At 45.4% G+C, this 16,427-nt stretch overlaps 2 protein-coding genes across 2 annotated transcripts in view; both read left to right on the top strand.

Annotated features, from left to right (window-relative positions):
- The window catches only part of LOC126557838 (vacuolar protein sorting-associated protein 4), a 175,222-nt gene that overhangs the window by 116,873 nt on the left and 41,922 nt on the right, over positions 1–16,427 (top strand). The gene's annotated exons all lie outside the window — the stretch shown is intronic.
- On the top strand, positions 7,095–15,603 carry LOC126563282 (serine-rich adhesin for platelets-like). Its single transcript, XM_050219915.1, has 13 exons — positions 7,095–7,417; positions 8,579–8,849; positions 9,189–10,799; positions 11,351–11,423; positions 11,507–11,573; positions 11,654–11,767; positions 12,127–12,217; positions 12,305–12,475; positions 12,612–12,781; positions 12,857–12,970; positions 13,049–13,239; positions 13,344–13,406; positions 15,482–15,603. Exons 1-13 carry the CDS (start codon positions 7,095–7,097, stop codon positions 15,601–15,603), a joined length of 3,381 nt encoding a protein of 1,126 aa, XP_050075872.1.

The following is a 16,427-nucleotide window of genomic DNA, read 5'->3' as shown; positions in this document are numbered from 1 at the left end:
GAAACCTTGAACTGCTTTCCCGCGATGCGATCCCATTTTTTTTTTTCGTGACAGGTTGTGCGGACGTGTGCGTATGGGTGCGGGTGGATTAATGGGTTATGGTGGTAGCAACTAGTGTACCAATGAAAACATACGAGAGGTAGGACGATTTCGTAAATGTATCATAATAAGGGAAAAAAGAGCGGGAGGGAGAGATAGAGAGTAGGAGAGTAAGATTAAGTTGTTTTTTTTTCCCTCAGCAACAATTTTCTCACTGATCTTGCTCTTCCCCAGCGAGAACCGATGATGAGGATCTGTTGCTACCAGGGGGTGGTGGGTTGATGCGTGCCCCCCCGTGCGTCACTGTTGGTAGTGTCGATTTGGGGACGACGGTACGGCGGTCCTCGTGTGTGAGATGGGGGAAAATTTATAAATAGAGGTGCCTCTTCTCGTAAAAAAGGCGCACCATAACACAGTTCAATCGTGTTTATACTATGGCCGATAGCATTAAGAAGGAAAGAGATTAGACACTAAGTAAAGCGGATAGAAGGGAGATAGAAATAGAGGAAGATGAAAACTGATACAAAGCAGGCGAGTGAAGAGAGTGTGCGAGAGTTAACTAGAGAAGGAATGGGGATGATACAGCTGGGACACACGGAGTTTCGGTGGGAAAATCTTCGATTCTGGTCCTTTGCTGGTGGTCCTTCGTCGCATTTTCATCCGCATAGTGTTAGAGAAAGATGGCAACTATTGTTTTGTTGAATGAGTAGAAGAGAAAGAGAGAGAGAGGGAGAGAAAGAGAGAGAAAGAGAGAGAGAGAGAGATCTGACAGTTGTATATGCTCTCAGCGCGTTGGAGAGTCATCTAAATGTCTTGCCGTTGCTGTGGCTTCTTCTTCGATATGTTATTTCGGTGCCATGGTCTATCTGGCCCGCGAGCGTGTATGTGTCCGAAGACCTTTCGATGCGCTCTCCGCGGGACAAAAAGGTGATGTAGACACTGGCACCGTATCGTACGCGTCTGACCACAAAACCGACGCATCTGGTTTGTAGCCGATAGCCGGATCGGCATTAATAATATCGCTACGCATATCGGAGATATCTGTGTGTCTGTTTGTGTGTTTGTGTGGAGTAGAGGACACAGCAGTAGGGCTCCTCTCTTCACGGAGAGCAAGTCACTTACGTCTGCATTTTCCGCTCTGTCACCTCATTGCAACTCCCCTGTACGATCACCTGTGTACCGTCGCAAGTGTAAAAGAAGCACACGAAGAAGCAAAACGGCAGACGACGAAGAGAAAACAAACCTTACCAATTCGGCACACGAAAGCGGCAGTTGAGACCCAAAGAGCGCTACTAACGCCACAGTAGTCTTCCTTACCGCGCCAGCGTAACCGGGCACGGGCCGTGTTGTTTCGGAGGAGCCCTCGACAAGTTATTGAGTTCGCGGCTCCGATCCCAGCAGGGGGGAGGGCTTCTTCGGTGTGTGTGTGTGTGCGTGCGCGAGTGTTTGTGCGTTCTGACACAGCTGATTAGATTACACAGAGCAAGAAAGAATAACAGAATTATCCAGTGCGCAAGGTGTCCTTAGGAATTCTATTGAATGTATTCCGCTTGAGGACTGTTATACCGTCCTATTAGAGATGTAACGTTGTGCGTGCGTGTGCGTGTGTGTGTGCGTGTTTTATCATGACAACAGGCTAGAGTTAGAACAAGATTTGTGTTTGTGTGCGGTCTTCGGAAAAGGTCATTGTTAAGTTTTGCGAGTTATGTGTCCTTGGGAAAATGGACTTCGCTTCCGTATCTGTTCTGGTACGCACTTGAGCTAGAGCAGCAGCCCTCAAATATCTCAACTTTACTACCCGACTTTCCGACTATCAACCCGCAACAACGTTCAACCTTCAACTGTCATCGGCGTCCTCGTGTGTGTGCGAAAACGCGGAAGCGAATAGGTTTAAGGACACACAATTCTTCGGACATTGTGTCGCGCACTGGCTGCAACTATCAGCAGACGTGAGCGGGATGCATCGACTTGATCTTATGCGTCTGGTTGTCAACTGGTCCAGTCGTAAAACAGGATCGATCGATCGTTAGGATCGCTATCTTCAGAAGACAGGTGAAGAATTGGAGCAAGATGAAATTTTTGGGAGCAATATCTTAATCATCTTTCTTTTTTTGGTAACATGACGTCGCTGCCACTCTTCGCATATGACACATTTGCGAATCATTTTTCCAATTATGAATCAAAAACAAATCCCCCTCCCTCAAGGTAGAAAGGGCAAAAAGCATTCCTATTGACGGGTGTGTGTTTGTGACTGTGTGCATGCACGTCATCATTCGGAGATGCGAATTTCGGTGCGCAACTGTCGTGTCTCTCGTGTTTTTTTTTTTTTTCGGTCGTGTCGTGTGGCCTCAAGACGAAAAAACATTCGAGAACCTTTCTCAACTTTTGGTGAGGGTGGGTGTGTAGGGACGGCATGGTGATGTGTTGTGGCTGTCCCATCAGGGAGGGTGCGGGTTCGTCCGGTTGCGGTTCACACACAATTTGCCTTCGTTGTCGCACGTACGCGCACCGCACCGTTCTACGCAAACCGCTCACCTTCGCGCGTTTTTTTTTTCCATCGCAATTTTCTTCGCTGGGATTAAAAATAAAAAGCGTATCCGCGATAGAAAGGTCTCGTTCTCACGCTCACTAGATGATGATGATGATGATGTGTGAGTTTTTTTTTGTTTTTTTTTTGGTCAGCGCATAATATGAATGTGACATAATGCGTCTACTATACATTAGGCCACCCCGTAAAACCGACCTCGTTCGATTTTTTTTTTGTGTTTTCGAACTCTGCCACACACACACACACACCTTGCGCCGATTTGGGGGAGAATCGTACAAAGTCCTCAACAACAGTTTAACAAGCGAGTGTTGGAAAAGGATTTATTTACGCTCGAGGATCACACTCGATCTCACCCTCTCGAACTCACTCCTAGCAAAACATTTATGAAAGCAGAAGATTTGTGGACGAAATTGTAGTAACATCAACCAGCGTCACACCGCCGCAGAATCAATCTAACGTATTAGCTTCTTCTATTTTTTTTTTTTGTAAAAGATTTTCGCGCAAGTATTTTTACCATCGCGCGTGATTAAATCCAACCCTCGGACCACCGATGTGAGACTTTTTGATGCTTTTGTGTGTGTGTGTGTTTTAACCACACCATTAACAACGCATCTGTGTCTTACGCGAGTTTGTTTGATTTTTTTCTGCTGGCTTCTGTTGACTCGGAAAAGAGCAACCAGGCGCCTCCATCTAGCTTGCTTGTTAGGTGAGGAAGTTTTTGTTTTTTTTAATGTGTATGTGTGCGTTGTGGTTAGGCAGGCGCGTTAGGAAATCGGTGTTAATAGTCAAATGGGCTATTGCCACATTGCCTTGGAGTAGAGGAGAAAAAAAAACGAAAAAGAAAAAAAAGAGCAACACAAACTCCTATCCGCCCGGTGTTATTAGACTGGGAATGATGCGCACGTTTTGCGTATATAGAAGCACCAGGGAGCGTAGAGGCAACCCTGCAAGCCTACCTCCCGCCCACCCCAAAACACATTTTTGGCAAAATGGTGATGCGCACATAGGGAAATAAAAAAACAAAATCGGTGTGCTGTCACACACTGGTGACAGTTTCTTGTGGTGCGAACGCGCGCGCGGTACTAGTAGCAGCACCACCAGAAGTAGAAAAGGGAAAACACACACACACACACAGAGATCATTAAGATGAGTTTGTTCTAGAAGGAAAGATGAGGCCGGTTTGTGTCTTTTTTTGCTATTTGTAGGATAAATATGACGATCATAATTTTAAAAGCGAACAGACAAACACATATGGCGCAAAACGGTAACAGCTGGAAAGCTGTTGGGAAAGTAAATAGTGTCAGTACGGCTATATACGCAACACCTTGCGTGTTAAAGCATCAGCTGCTTGTTTGCATGCCAGATGAGATTGGTTTCGCAGTGCAAACGGCAGTTGTAGTTACGGGACACTTGTGAAAATATAATTTCCAATTACGTTCAGCGGTTAAGTTTCCCCCAGCATTAAATATACACCAGCACGTGTTTGATTCGCTCGCGTAAAAGAAAGTTGGCTGGTAGAGTTGCACGAGGTAGTTCTGGTGTGAAAAGCGGTTCCACGCGAAGCGCAACCCACAGCGCAGCTCTGATTTTGCGAACAAAATGCTGTGAGTTTTGTAGAGAAATATGTAAAAAATTTACAGTATTTTGACAGGCAATCAAATTTGCACTGTAGGTTGCGTGTCGTGTAGCGCACTTTGAGGAATAACTTTTAACAAAATGCTAAAAGTTTATCGTCTACGCCTGCAGCAGTATTACGCAAAGTTGATTAGAATGCCACTTATTTAGAGGGTTACAAGTAATGCTGTCGATGTGAATCATTTACCTTTTTTTTTCAATATGCAGTATCTTATTTTTATATCATTTTTAGCTTTGATAAGATTTTAGATTTGCAAGTTTGATTTTTTTATTCATTTTCATATCATTTATCTACATTTTCGTACAATGAATAAGCGAAACATTTTCATTGCTTTGGAAACAAAACAATTGCTTTTAAATGTGTACCTTATCGTACTTAAATTTGAATATTTTTTTTATAATTTAAAAAAAAATAATTTCATATACGCATTACAAACTATTCTTAATATTAAAACAAAAAAAGAACACAAAATCCCAACAAAAAAAGAGAAAAAATTAGGTTTAAGTTAAAACTGCCCGTCAGTTTGATTTCTTATCCATTTGCATAACATTTATCCACGTCTACACACAATGAATAAGCGAAACATTTTCTATGCTTTTGAGGCAAAACAAATGCGTTTATGCGTGTACCTTATCGAATTTAAGTTTCAATTTTTTCCCCCAATAATTTCATGTACGCGTTTAAAATTATTCTTAAGAAAAAAAACCACAAAAACCCACCAAAAAAAAAGAGAAAAATATAGGTTTAAATCAATTTTTTTTGTTTGTTTGTTATGTTCATTATTCACTCTATAAAACCCCCATCCAATCATCGTTTGCTGTTTTTTTTTTGTTTCCCCTCGTTCGCTCGCTCGCGTCTGTTTCTCCTCCCTTCGTCGGTTTTTGCATTGCAACTCGTTTCCCTTACCATCCCTCCGCCTTCCCACCAAAATTGCTTCCGAAAGCGAATGAACCGTTTCGTGATGGAGTCGCCTGGTGCTTTATGTGCTTTCTGTGTATTTGAACAAATTCGTACCCTGGATTTTGGCATTCATTATCGTATTTTTTTTGTATCTCATTTTCTCTCTCTCTCTCTTCTCTTTCTCTCTCTTTTTTCGCTTCCCTTTAATCGGTATCTTCTTACTGCATCTAGTGTTTATCGACGTGTTTTTGCATTCTTTAAAACAGGGACAAAAAGAGTGGGCGCCCACGTGCGTGTGCGCGCGCCATTGTTGTTTATCTATTTTCAACAATCACAGAAAAGAATGAGAGTGAGAGAGAGAGAGAGAGAGAGCGATAATAAATCAAACACAAAGTAAACACCCTTTCAATCACTATCATGTGTCACGCCATTTTCTTTTCCCGCATCCCTCCTTTTTGTAGCGGTTTCTGTGCCTGTGTGCGGTTGACCAATCGATCCAAAAGTTCGCAAAAAGCAATACGAAGGATGGTTTCTTTTCTTTCTGCATTATGATATCTACTGCTTCACCATTATCGCACCAACATACCGGACAAAGCCGTCGTGTATGATCGTGCATTGTTCCGTTCAATTGTGGGTTTGTGCCATCGACAAGCATTGACCGCCAGCCAGCATCAGAGTTTCCATTGTCGTACCGTGTCAGCGGATCGCACACTTTAGTTGGTTGACTATATCTGCGCCATTAGCTTAAATTGTCCGACACATAAAGCAATATATTTTATCCAGTGTAGAGTAGAGTAAAGTGGGAAGTAGTAGAGTAAAAAAAATTTAAATAAAAAAACCCGCCAAAAGCCATTGTTCGTTGTGGGTGTTTACTGACGAGCGATAGTTAGCAAACAAAGCAGAAAAAAGGCTATTGAATTCGGGGTAGATAAAACACAAATACAGCTGCAAGCCACTTGGTCAGGTTGCAGCGCACCGCGTCCAGTGTTTCTTTTTTGACAGTGACTCTGTGACGTCATTGCATCCTGTATCCGCGGACAGAATACTGACACAGAATTCGCACTGCGGCTTATTATCTGCGTGAGCTTGCGATGACCCATACACACCCGGCAGTGTGTGTTTGACGGTGTGCGTTACGTACGATTTACGTAGTTCGACACTTCTTCGTGCATTTTCGATCAGATGCACTTTTGCGTAAGGGTGGGGGAGGGGGGGGGGGGGGGGTGTGATGTGCATCAGTCAGTCAGTAGTATATCATTCAGTCAGTCCGTCTGTGTACGCTCGAACAGCTGTGCGAGTGGTGAATGGAAAAGCAGCACAGCGGCGTGGCGTGTTAATGCGTGCAGGCGGGATAACAACTGCTGATAGGAAGCGGCTGGTGCAAGTGTTCTTTCGCTTTTTGTGTTTGTGTGAGTTAGAGCGAGAAAGAGAGAGAGAAGCGACAAGCGCATATAATTATGTTTAGAATTTTTATTTTATTGTGGGTTTCTCCATGACGAGACCTCGGAGTAGCAGTCCACAGGAACACTTGCTTTTTTAATATTTATGTCAGGGTGCGAGCAGTTTGCTACTAGAACATTACTTTAGTGCTCGAGTTAGTGCAGTGTCTGTACATCCTCACACATAATCACGCGCGCTCGTACGTACACCAAACGGTTCAATCATCACTAACCGCACAGTATAGTGCCTGTCTCCCAAGCATAACGTGTGACTTTAGTGGCGATCGACGGCGCGATTCTTGCTCTCCTCCTGTGATACCAGTGTGCCACGGCGCGATAAAACAGTTCGTGTGTGCGTGTTTGTGTATAGTAGTGTTTGTGTGTGTGTGTGCGTATCAAGCAGAAGAAAAAAAGAAAGTGTGAAGAATTTGATCGACGCCACAAGAGAAGTGCGTAACGCTCGCGAGAGAGAGAGAGATAGCAAACCGAAAGAACAGATACAGTTCGGCATCACAACAGTACGCACACGGCCATGGCGGCCAGCACAACGGTGACTGCCTCGTCGTCGTCGGCGGCGGCGTCCTCGTCATCGTCGTCCACCGCAGCATCCCGGCTGTCAGCCGATCGTCTGTCCGGCGTTGGGGTGCTCGGGTCGACCGGCGCGTCCACAGTGACGGGAGCCGGCAGCGGTGTGCGGCGCCGCTACATCCGCAGCAACACCGCCAGCGTTACCCAGCTGCTGTCGGACAGTTGCAGCAGCATACTGCAGCGATTCCGCCGCAATCCGAGCGAGAAGTTGGAGCAGCAACAGCAGCAGCAGCAACCACAGCCGCAACAGAAGCGATCGCAGTTTCGGTAAATGATGGGAACGATATATTGTTATTAGGGTTGCGGTCACGTTAGCTCTTAGGGTACGTTACGGGCGTGTTAAGCATCGCAAAGTCCAGGATATTGTGTGTGTGTGTGTGTGCGTGAAAAATGTGCTTTGAACCCGGAAAGCGTACAGTCGGCACAGAGGCGTGCAGGTCTGTTGAAGAATGTCTGGCAGGACTCTTTTGCTGTGCAGATTTACCTTTTGTCGGTGTCCGTGCGCCTCAATTCGGTTCCGCATTTCAACCATAACATCATGGCGGATATCGGAAGTGTGCACTACTCGGCCTTTCCATTGAGCTCCCGTAACCCTCGCAATCAAACACACGATAAAAAAAAAAAAAAACCGGAAGCTTCGTTTCCCGCTGCTGATGGCGGTGGGCTCAGCCGGACCGTTATCTAATCGGTTTAAATCGGCCAATTTTCGGTCGACGGCTTTTCTGGTGCGCCCGTGTGCGCGCACCCCAAAGCAATCGTGTCGCGCACAGCACCGCGCGCGCTTTGATCGACGCGAACGTTGCGGATAAGCGACCGAAGGCGAGCTCTCACAATGCATGTATCGCAACAATCGTCGCGCAACGGTTGTGTGCGCACACGCCGCAAAGAATCTTGCGCCAGCAAGGAAGTGTAATTTTGGGTATTTTCATTGCGAACTCTCGGACCGCCGGCTTAATTTATACGCAAACGAACGAAACGGGTTTAAAGGGGAGGGGAAGGGGGGGGGGGGCGTGTGAGGGTCATCGAGCGGGTTTGGCGAATTCGCGTACGATTTGCGGATGTGTGTTTGCGGTATTTACAGCGCTCAGCTGTGCGTGAGGGTGGGGGGGGGGGGGGGTTAGTACGGAGGGTGTTGTACGCTTTTTAGGGGGAGCTGGTTAGATCACACACAAAACTGAGTCCTGAAATTCCTGCTTTGTTTTGTTGAAGCTGTCTCCATATTGGCAATTGGACACACACAAGCAGTTGGAAGATTTAGAGGACACTTTAGGACTTCTTGGAGAATGCAAAAACACGACAAGGGCAATTAGAAGAAAGCTGTACGCTTCCCGGATCTATGTTAAATATATCTCGTCCTATCTCTTTCTCTCTCTCTCTCTTTCCCTCCTCGATCTATTCCCGAACAAACCATACCTCTACCACTGCAAGTGGGTTTAACGAGCTGTCAACATCAGCCTCGACCAGTTCGATCCTTTCGCACGGTAGCGGTAGTGCGACCAACACCTCCGACTATGGCAGCCTCGGCTCGTCCACCGATTCGGTGCACCGGTCGCCATATTTGAGCAGCTTCAACAGTACGATGAGCTCGTACTACAAACCACTGTTTCGCACGTTCGGCAAACGCTTCGACTCACCGACGGCCAGTTCTGGTTCGGCAACAGCATCGTCCGCGCTGACCGCACCAACTACCCGCAGCAGAGTAAGTGTACACCCGGAACGCTTCCAGGTGCTGCACGGATGGAGCCGGGAATGGGAGAAGAATGCTAGACGCGCTGTTTAGATTTTTGTTGCTACATGTAATGTCTGTTAGAAGCAACGCGTCAGGTTTTCGCACCACACGCACACAGGTTAGGTTAGAGATAAGGAAGGCGTTGGTGGGGAAGGTACGTGAAGGTTAAGGTTAGGTGCGCGAAAATAGAAACACTTGCGACTCTAGTCCCCTTCCCTCAGTCCTCTCCATTCGTGTACGGCACAAGCTTCCGCAGAGAGCGTATGCGTGACTTTGGCTAAACCCTGCGACAACTGTTCCAATTCGCAGCGCGAAAGCACTACCGAGGATAAGGACAAGACACCGCTAGTGATCCCGGGCAAATCGTCGTCCGGTGTGTCATCGGGTAGCATCAGCAGCAATAGTAGTAGTAATAGTAGTAATAATAACGCTGGCAGTGGTGGTGGTGGTAGTACGATCTCTCGGCTCGAGTCAAAGTATTCCGACATTCTTGACCGGGTACATCGGCGCAAGGAGCAGGAAGATAAGGAGAAAACCTTAGAGCCAGCGCCTGGAACTGCCGGTCAGTACCAGCAGCGTTTGCTGAACCCGCTCATGAAAAGCTCCACCACGAGTAGTATCGTGCGTGATAAATCCTACTCAAGCGCGAAAGAGCGTACACCGTACAAGCTGCAACTACTGCTCGGTAGCAACCGTAGCTCGAAGCTGTCCAGTACTGCAGGTTCCACGGGTATGTCATCCGGTGGTGGTTCGACCATGGTGGACAGCCTATATGATCGAAATGGTCGTACGTACGGTACCGATCGAAGTTCCGGTTTGCGAACGTTCGCTGGTAGCTCCAACAAGGTACGAACGAAGGAGGGTAGCTATCAGCAACAACAGGCAGGCGACGGTGGCAAGGAGAACATCTTCAAGTCCAAGTACGATCCTACCGAGCTGCTGTCCGAGGTGACGGGTGGAACCAATGGTAAGGCGAGGCGCACCATTAAACCGTACAAGCGGAGCGACACCACCGATATGGGCCATCTGCTACACTCGCACCAACATCACCACCATCACCACCATCACCATCACCAGCTGTACGATGATGAGGGGGGAACGACACTGTGCGATGGTGGTTCACTTTCCGCCTCCACGTCCAGTCTGGCTGCGGCCAAGAAGGAGCGCCGCAAAAGCTGCCAAACAACGTCGGGCAGTGGACGATTCTTTGATGCCGACGGCATCTGCACGGTGCCGTTGTCGAGCGACGATGACGATCGTGGGTCCTCGCTCGCCGACGGCGATAGTAAAGATCCGCGGCAACGCGAACGCCACAACAGACGGCGCGAAATCGAGAGTCTGCTGCAGAAGTATGCACCGCTCGATGATCCGTCCCGGCAGCAGTTACTGCAGCCGCAGCCTTCACCACAGCCCAGACGCGAGCGTCGGTCACATGCCACGGTTAACCCGAGCACGTCCGAACGGTCGCCCCGTCTGGAAGAGGATGGTGGTGTACCGTCACTGTTGCTACAGTCGGCCACTGGTGCCGTCTACCAACGGCAACGTACCTCCTCGTCCCATGTGCGCATGTACTACCAGCAGCAGCAACAGCAGCTGTACGGTACCGCCAGTACCGGCACAGCCCTTGGAGGAGGTTTGCAGAAGTCCTACACGGTGCAGAACGTCGCGTCGCATCTGCTCAACGGTGGCAGTCACCATCAGCTACAACAGCTCTACGGCGACCAACAATTATCGTACGGCCATCTGCACCATCATGGTGCGCCGGTAAGCAGTGGTTCCGTACTACCGATCAACACCACGTCCCACGCGTACAACAGCCGTACGGCTGCCGCACTAGCCAGTACCACCGGTGGAGCACTAGGCATCCAGAATCAGCTGCGAGGTCCTCGATCGCGTATCCCGAAAGCGCTCTCTACCTTCGTAAGGATAAACATCATCTTACCCATTACTCATCGATCGTACACTCATCTACACACCCAGCAACTATCCTATGCCAATCTTAACTAGCGCTTTGTTCTACTTTCGCTTTGTGTGAGACATCTCACCCAACTTTCCAATGCGTGTAGCGAAATGATCTTACTAATATCTATTCAAGCATTTCATCGTGAACTAACATCCACTTAACATCTATAATTTTTTTTTTACAGCCACCTATGACTATGTGCTTCCGACTAACTTAAACGCTATAAATGACTAGACTGGCGTAAGGTTTATCTCCATCGTGCACGGCGTCACTAACGCATGTGCGTTAAAATTTTAGAAGTTTTTTTGTGAATTTTGTGACTTTTGTTTGATTTCAGCTTCCGTGAGCTCTCGTTATGATCATTTTGAGGTTTTTTTTTGTGTGTGTGTGTTTATTTGTTTTTTTTTTGTTCGTGGCTGTTATTTCCATTCCTTACTGTTACTGTTTTACTAATTGTATTTTCTTGTTTGTTTCCTGCTCCTGTAAATTGTAAACTTGGCCCGCACAGAAACAACCCTTCGTTCGCGACAATGTTGAAGGCCATCTGATCTACCAGATCGGCGATGTACTACACAACAGATGTAAGTATGCGTATTGAAGCTCTGGCGCCTTGAGTTTCCCGCACGAGGATCATCGTTTGATTTTTCCCGACCTTTTTCGACAGATAAAATACTGGCCACCCTCGGCGAAGGAACGTTTGGACGGGTTGTAAAGGTACGCGATTTGGAAAGGTAAGTGTCGATTAGCTATTATCCATCATCAGGCTCTACTGGACATGATGTCTCACCTTTATTTCCTAATATCGCTCCAGGGACCACGTCATGGCGGTAAAGATCATCAAGAACGTAGACAAGTATCGTGATGCGGCAGAACTGGAAATTGGAGCGTTGGAGAAAATCATGCAACTCGACCCCAACTTCGAGCAGTAAGTTATCAAATGTGTTTTTTTCTTCTTCTTGGCTGCGACGACCTGCTAGGTCACGCCGGCCATTTCATGAGTTATTAGACTTGCTGATACCACGTAGTTGGTATAGTCGGTCCTCACTCTCGGATGGGATTTGAGGTCCGGCCCTGCAGAAGCTAGTGTTTGGGTGAATCCTAATTTTTTCGACTCCGAGACATTCCGGAGTAACTACGAATCTGGGAGGGATGGGTGAGGTGGGGGGGGGGGGGGGGGAATGGAGAGAGATATATGGTTATGATCGGGATATGCATAAATCCACTCCGGAGTTCCCACCACTACTAGAATCTAATTCAATAATTTTGTATTTTAATTTCCCACAGCTTATGCGTGAAAATGCTGGACTGGTTTGACTATCATGGCCATACGTGCATCGGTTTCGAAATGCTTGGACTGAGTGTTTTCGACTTCTTGGTAGGTTTAACAACGTTTGGGAATCGTTGACTTGCCTGTTTTCTAATTGTACACCGTTTTGTTTTTTTGTTATTGTTTATACTGCAGAAAGAGAACCACTACGAACCGTACCCGATTGAGCACGTACGGCACATTTCCTACCAGCTGTGCTATGCTGTCCGTTTCCTGCACGAAAGCCGCCTCACGCATACGGACTTGAAGCCGGAAAACATTCTGTTTGTCGACTCGGAGTACACCAGCACGAATGTTCCACGCAAGGTACGGTAGTCATACATATTGGAATGCGGAGATGATCTTACTATACTTTATTTGAGATGATTACTCTCTATGCTTGCATAGAAACCCGGTTTCGCAGTAATAAATAATTTTCCTGCATCTTCCCTTCCGATTCTAGCCACGGCCAGTGCGTCGCATCAACTGTACCGATATACGACTGATCGATTTTGGCAGCGCAACCTTCGACGATGAACATCACAGTACGATCGTGTCCACCCGCCATTATCGTGCACCGGAGGTTATACTCGAGCTCGGCTGGTCTCAACCCTGTGATGTTTGGTCCATCGGGTAGGTGTCCCATTGGTTGGGATTAGTCTTCAATCTTCAACTTTTTCGTAATTTGTGCATGTTTTCCTGTTCCAGATGCATCATGTTTGAACTATATCAGGGCGTAACACTCTTCCCGACGCATGACAATCGCGAACATCTGGCCATGATGGAACGCATCCTCGGCACCATCCCTTACCGTATGGCAAGGTAAGGTTTCATTTGTGTTGCCATTTGTGTTCGCACCTTTTACTCACACGCTTCACTTCATTTGTGTTTTTCACGCAGGAAAACGCGAACCAGATACTTCCAGTTCGGCAAGCTCGACTGGGACGAAAAGTCCACCACCGGGCGGTACGTGCAGGCGAACTGCAAACCACTCCACCGGTACGTCCGCTCGGACAAGCCCGACCATCTGCAGCTGTTCGATCTGATACGGAAGATGCTTGAGTACGATCCCGCCAACCGTATCACATTGGGTAAGAGTGATCCACCCAATAAATGATAAAGCCCTCTATTAAGCTAGCCACTCTTTACCAACATCCGGTGTTCATATCTGTTTTTTTTTTCTTTCGTTTTGTAGATAAAGCACTGCGACACCCGTTCTTTGCAAAGCTTCCCGCTAATCAACGGCTGCACGAAAAATGTAATGCACATCCCCATGCGGCGTCGTGTTCCAACAAAAGTGCGGAACGAGAACGTTTGCAAAATTTGTCTCGATGAAACCATCCATCCGCTTAGGAAAGCACACACACACCCATAACCTCCTAATAACATCAGGAGCTGGAACAAACCGTTCGGGTCATCTTGAACATCAATCAAAAAACATCATCCATTATACTTACTAACCGAAAGGATATATTATGCGAAGGGTGATCCTACAGCGAGAGACAATAGGCGGCAGAAGGTTAAAAAAATTGATTCAGAAATCGCTCGATTCCTAAAGGATGTCTAAGGGACATCCGATTTTTTTTTTGTAATTGCTACCCAATGGTAGCTTTCGAAATTTTCATTTGAAACCCTTCCAGCTCATCGGCACATAAAGACATCTTGTGCTTAGCATGGAAGGCTTGATAAGAATCGTGCGATGCATCAGCTTTCATTGAGACAATCGCTATCACCTTGGCGAATCTTTTGGAATAGCTGTCAAAAATTTAAAAAATTGAAACATTTCGAAGAAACGATAGGAATTTGAAATCGAACTACTACTGCCACCGATAGAGTGGCACGTCGATTTTTTCTCTGCCTTCTTATATTGTGGAAACGTAAGAAATTAAAGGCGCAGAAATACAAGACTAAATTTATGTTACTAAAATAACCAACACCTACCACTATTTTGACTGCCCACACACACACACATACACACACTTAATCACACATTCACTCATTTCTTGTATGTTTTCTTCTTCATCTTGACTGTCTCCATCTGCCGAGGTGGACATGCCAACCATTTAATGTCTTACAAGACACAACTATGGGGAAACGATCCGGATGGGATCGCCAGGACCAGGATTCACCGTTTGAATCCTGACTATATCCTGACGATGTAATCGATCTTTCATTACGCACTGCTGTTGCAATTTTGACATTATGCTACGTGCTCTTGTCATTCATTACCTTTACCTCATTACCTAAGATGCCCACATGTGCAGCTATCCACATCACTTCTGCTTTGATCTTGTTTCCTAATTCGCTAGTATGTTTTATAATTCCTTCTATTTGGTTTTCTTTTTTGGTACCTTTAAGAATTGAACAACTGCTTATACTATCTGTATAAATTATAGCATGTTGTATACCTAAGTGTGCTGCTGATTGTATAGCCTTTCGAATTGCAGTAATTTCAATATAAAAAAATTGTTACTGTTTCTTACGAACTGTCAAATGTTTTTTTTTTCGTATATGCGTAAAAAATCGATAAAAAGATTGCTGAAATCGGTAAAGTAATACACAGAAGCATTAATTAGATGTTGGGTTTAATTTGAACGGGACTGCCCCGTTAAACACGGTACATCTGGTCAGCCTAATTTTGAGTGTTATTTTTCGGTTCAAGAGTTACAACTGATTATTAAAAATTCTTATCATTTCATTTTTTTTTTTACTTTATTTTACCGATTACATCATTCTTTTTACCTATTTTTTCGCGCGTCTACAAATAAACGTATATGACAGCTCTTGCATATGTGACCAGTGAAATTTTTAAAAAATCAGCCCACCGGCTATTTACCATTTTAAAATTCAAACCAAAATTCAAAGACCGGCGCTGCTGTCGTCTAACCAACGGGTCGCCCTGAAAATGCTGAAGCTCGTTCTAGCATACTAAAGGATAAAGTTATACTTAGCAGAAGTATCAAAATTAGCTTCTTGAAAAGCAGACAAAAAAGTGGACGAATATTATTGGCGATCACTGTATATGTGTAAAATGGCGAGTTAATCCAGGCCTTGTACGGTGTGTTAACCATTCGCACAAAACTCACAACAGAAACAAACACACTGTTGCTCACAAAATGTAATCTCGTTTTTTTGTGTTGAATTTTCAACGGTTTTTCTTATTTCCTCACATCAAATTGTGTATATTTTATACTTGTTTTCTTAAATATTTCCCATTAGTTAAATTTTTATGTCGTCGTTTTTTCCTTTTTTGATCAAATACCTTATTTTTTCTTCTTAAATCGTGTGGTATACACACATACACATGTAAACAAATACGCGTTACGTGTGCAGATATTGTGAAGGCAACCGATCCACGACGCCCGGAACCGGGAAGTAAACCGCGCCCATTGCCACTGTCCCTGTTGCCGATAATGGCACGCTGGCAGAAAGGTAGCATTGGTTCGAAAGCTTAACATCCCTTACAAACGCGGAAAAACAAACATACAAGACACACACACACACATAGTTACAACCTGGGGGCATGCTTTAAGGCAATCAACACTAAAGGAGCTGCGGGAAGCGTGGCGATGATGGAGTACACGTCTTACTGAAAAGTTATACAATTGTGGAGAAGAAGAAGATGATGAAGAAGAAGAAGGAAACCAACACAGACATCACGATATGCACGCACACTACTTAAATATCGGATTTTAGAATCTTTCGGTGTGAATCTGTGAAGTTTCGCTTGGGTGTGTGAGTGTTTAAATGTGAAATATGCGCGAATCAAGAGAAAAAAAAACGCATTCATGTTCCTCCTATCGTGTAAGGATAGTTTTTTCTTCATTTCTTCCTTTTACCGTATTTTTTTATACATAGAAATATAGGGGGGAAATAAAACAATAACGAGGAATGATTGAAATGAGATTTTAAGCGCCCAAAAAAAAAAGAAGGCAAAAACACACAAAACAAGGGAAAGTTAGGGAAAATGGCAAACGATATTTATATGTGTGTGTGTTTGTGTGTAAAAAGAGTTAGCTTCATTTATCCTTTGTCTTCCAGTGGGTGTAAAAATGAAACCGATACCGTGACGAAAGTGAAACCGAGAGAAAATGAGCCTAATAGTAGGCGAAAAGGGGCAGACCAAAAGAAGAAGAGAAAGAGGGTATTTTTGTTTCATCTCTCCACCCTCCTATCCCATTGAAGTTTATTGTGAATGCGTTCGGTTTATTATATTTTTGTGAGGGCATTAGTAAGCGTAAGTTTAGACGGAAAACAAATAAACATGGAAATGCCATAC

Source organism: Anopheles maculipalpis, chromosome X, assembly GCF_943734695.1.
Source record: "Anopheles maculipalpis chromosome X, idAnoMacuDA_375_x, whole genome shotgun sequence".
Taxonomy (NCBI): Eukaryota; Metazoa; Arthropoda; class Insecta; order Diptera; family Culicidae; genus Anopheles; species Anopheles maculipalpis.
Note: the sequence above shows the minus strand (reverse complement) of the source record. Positions and strands in the feature narration are given on the sequence as shown.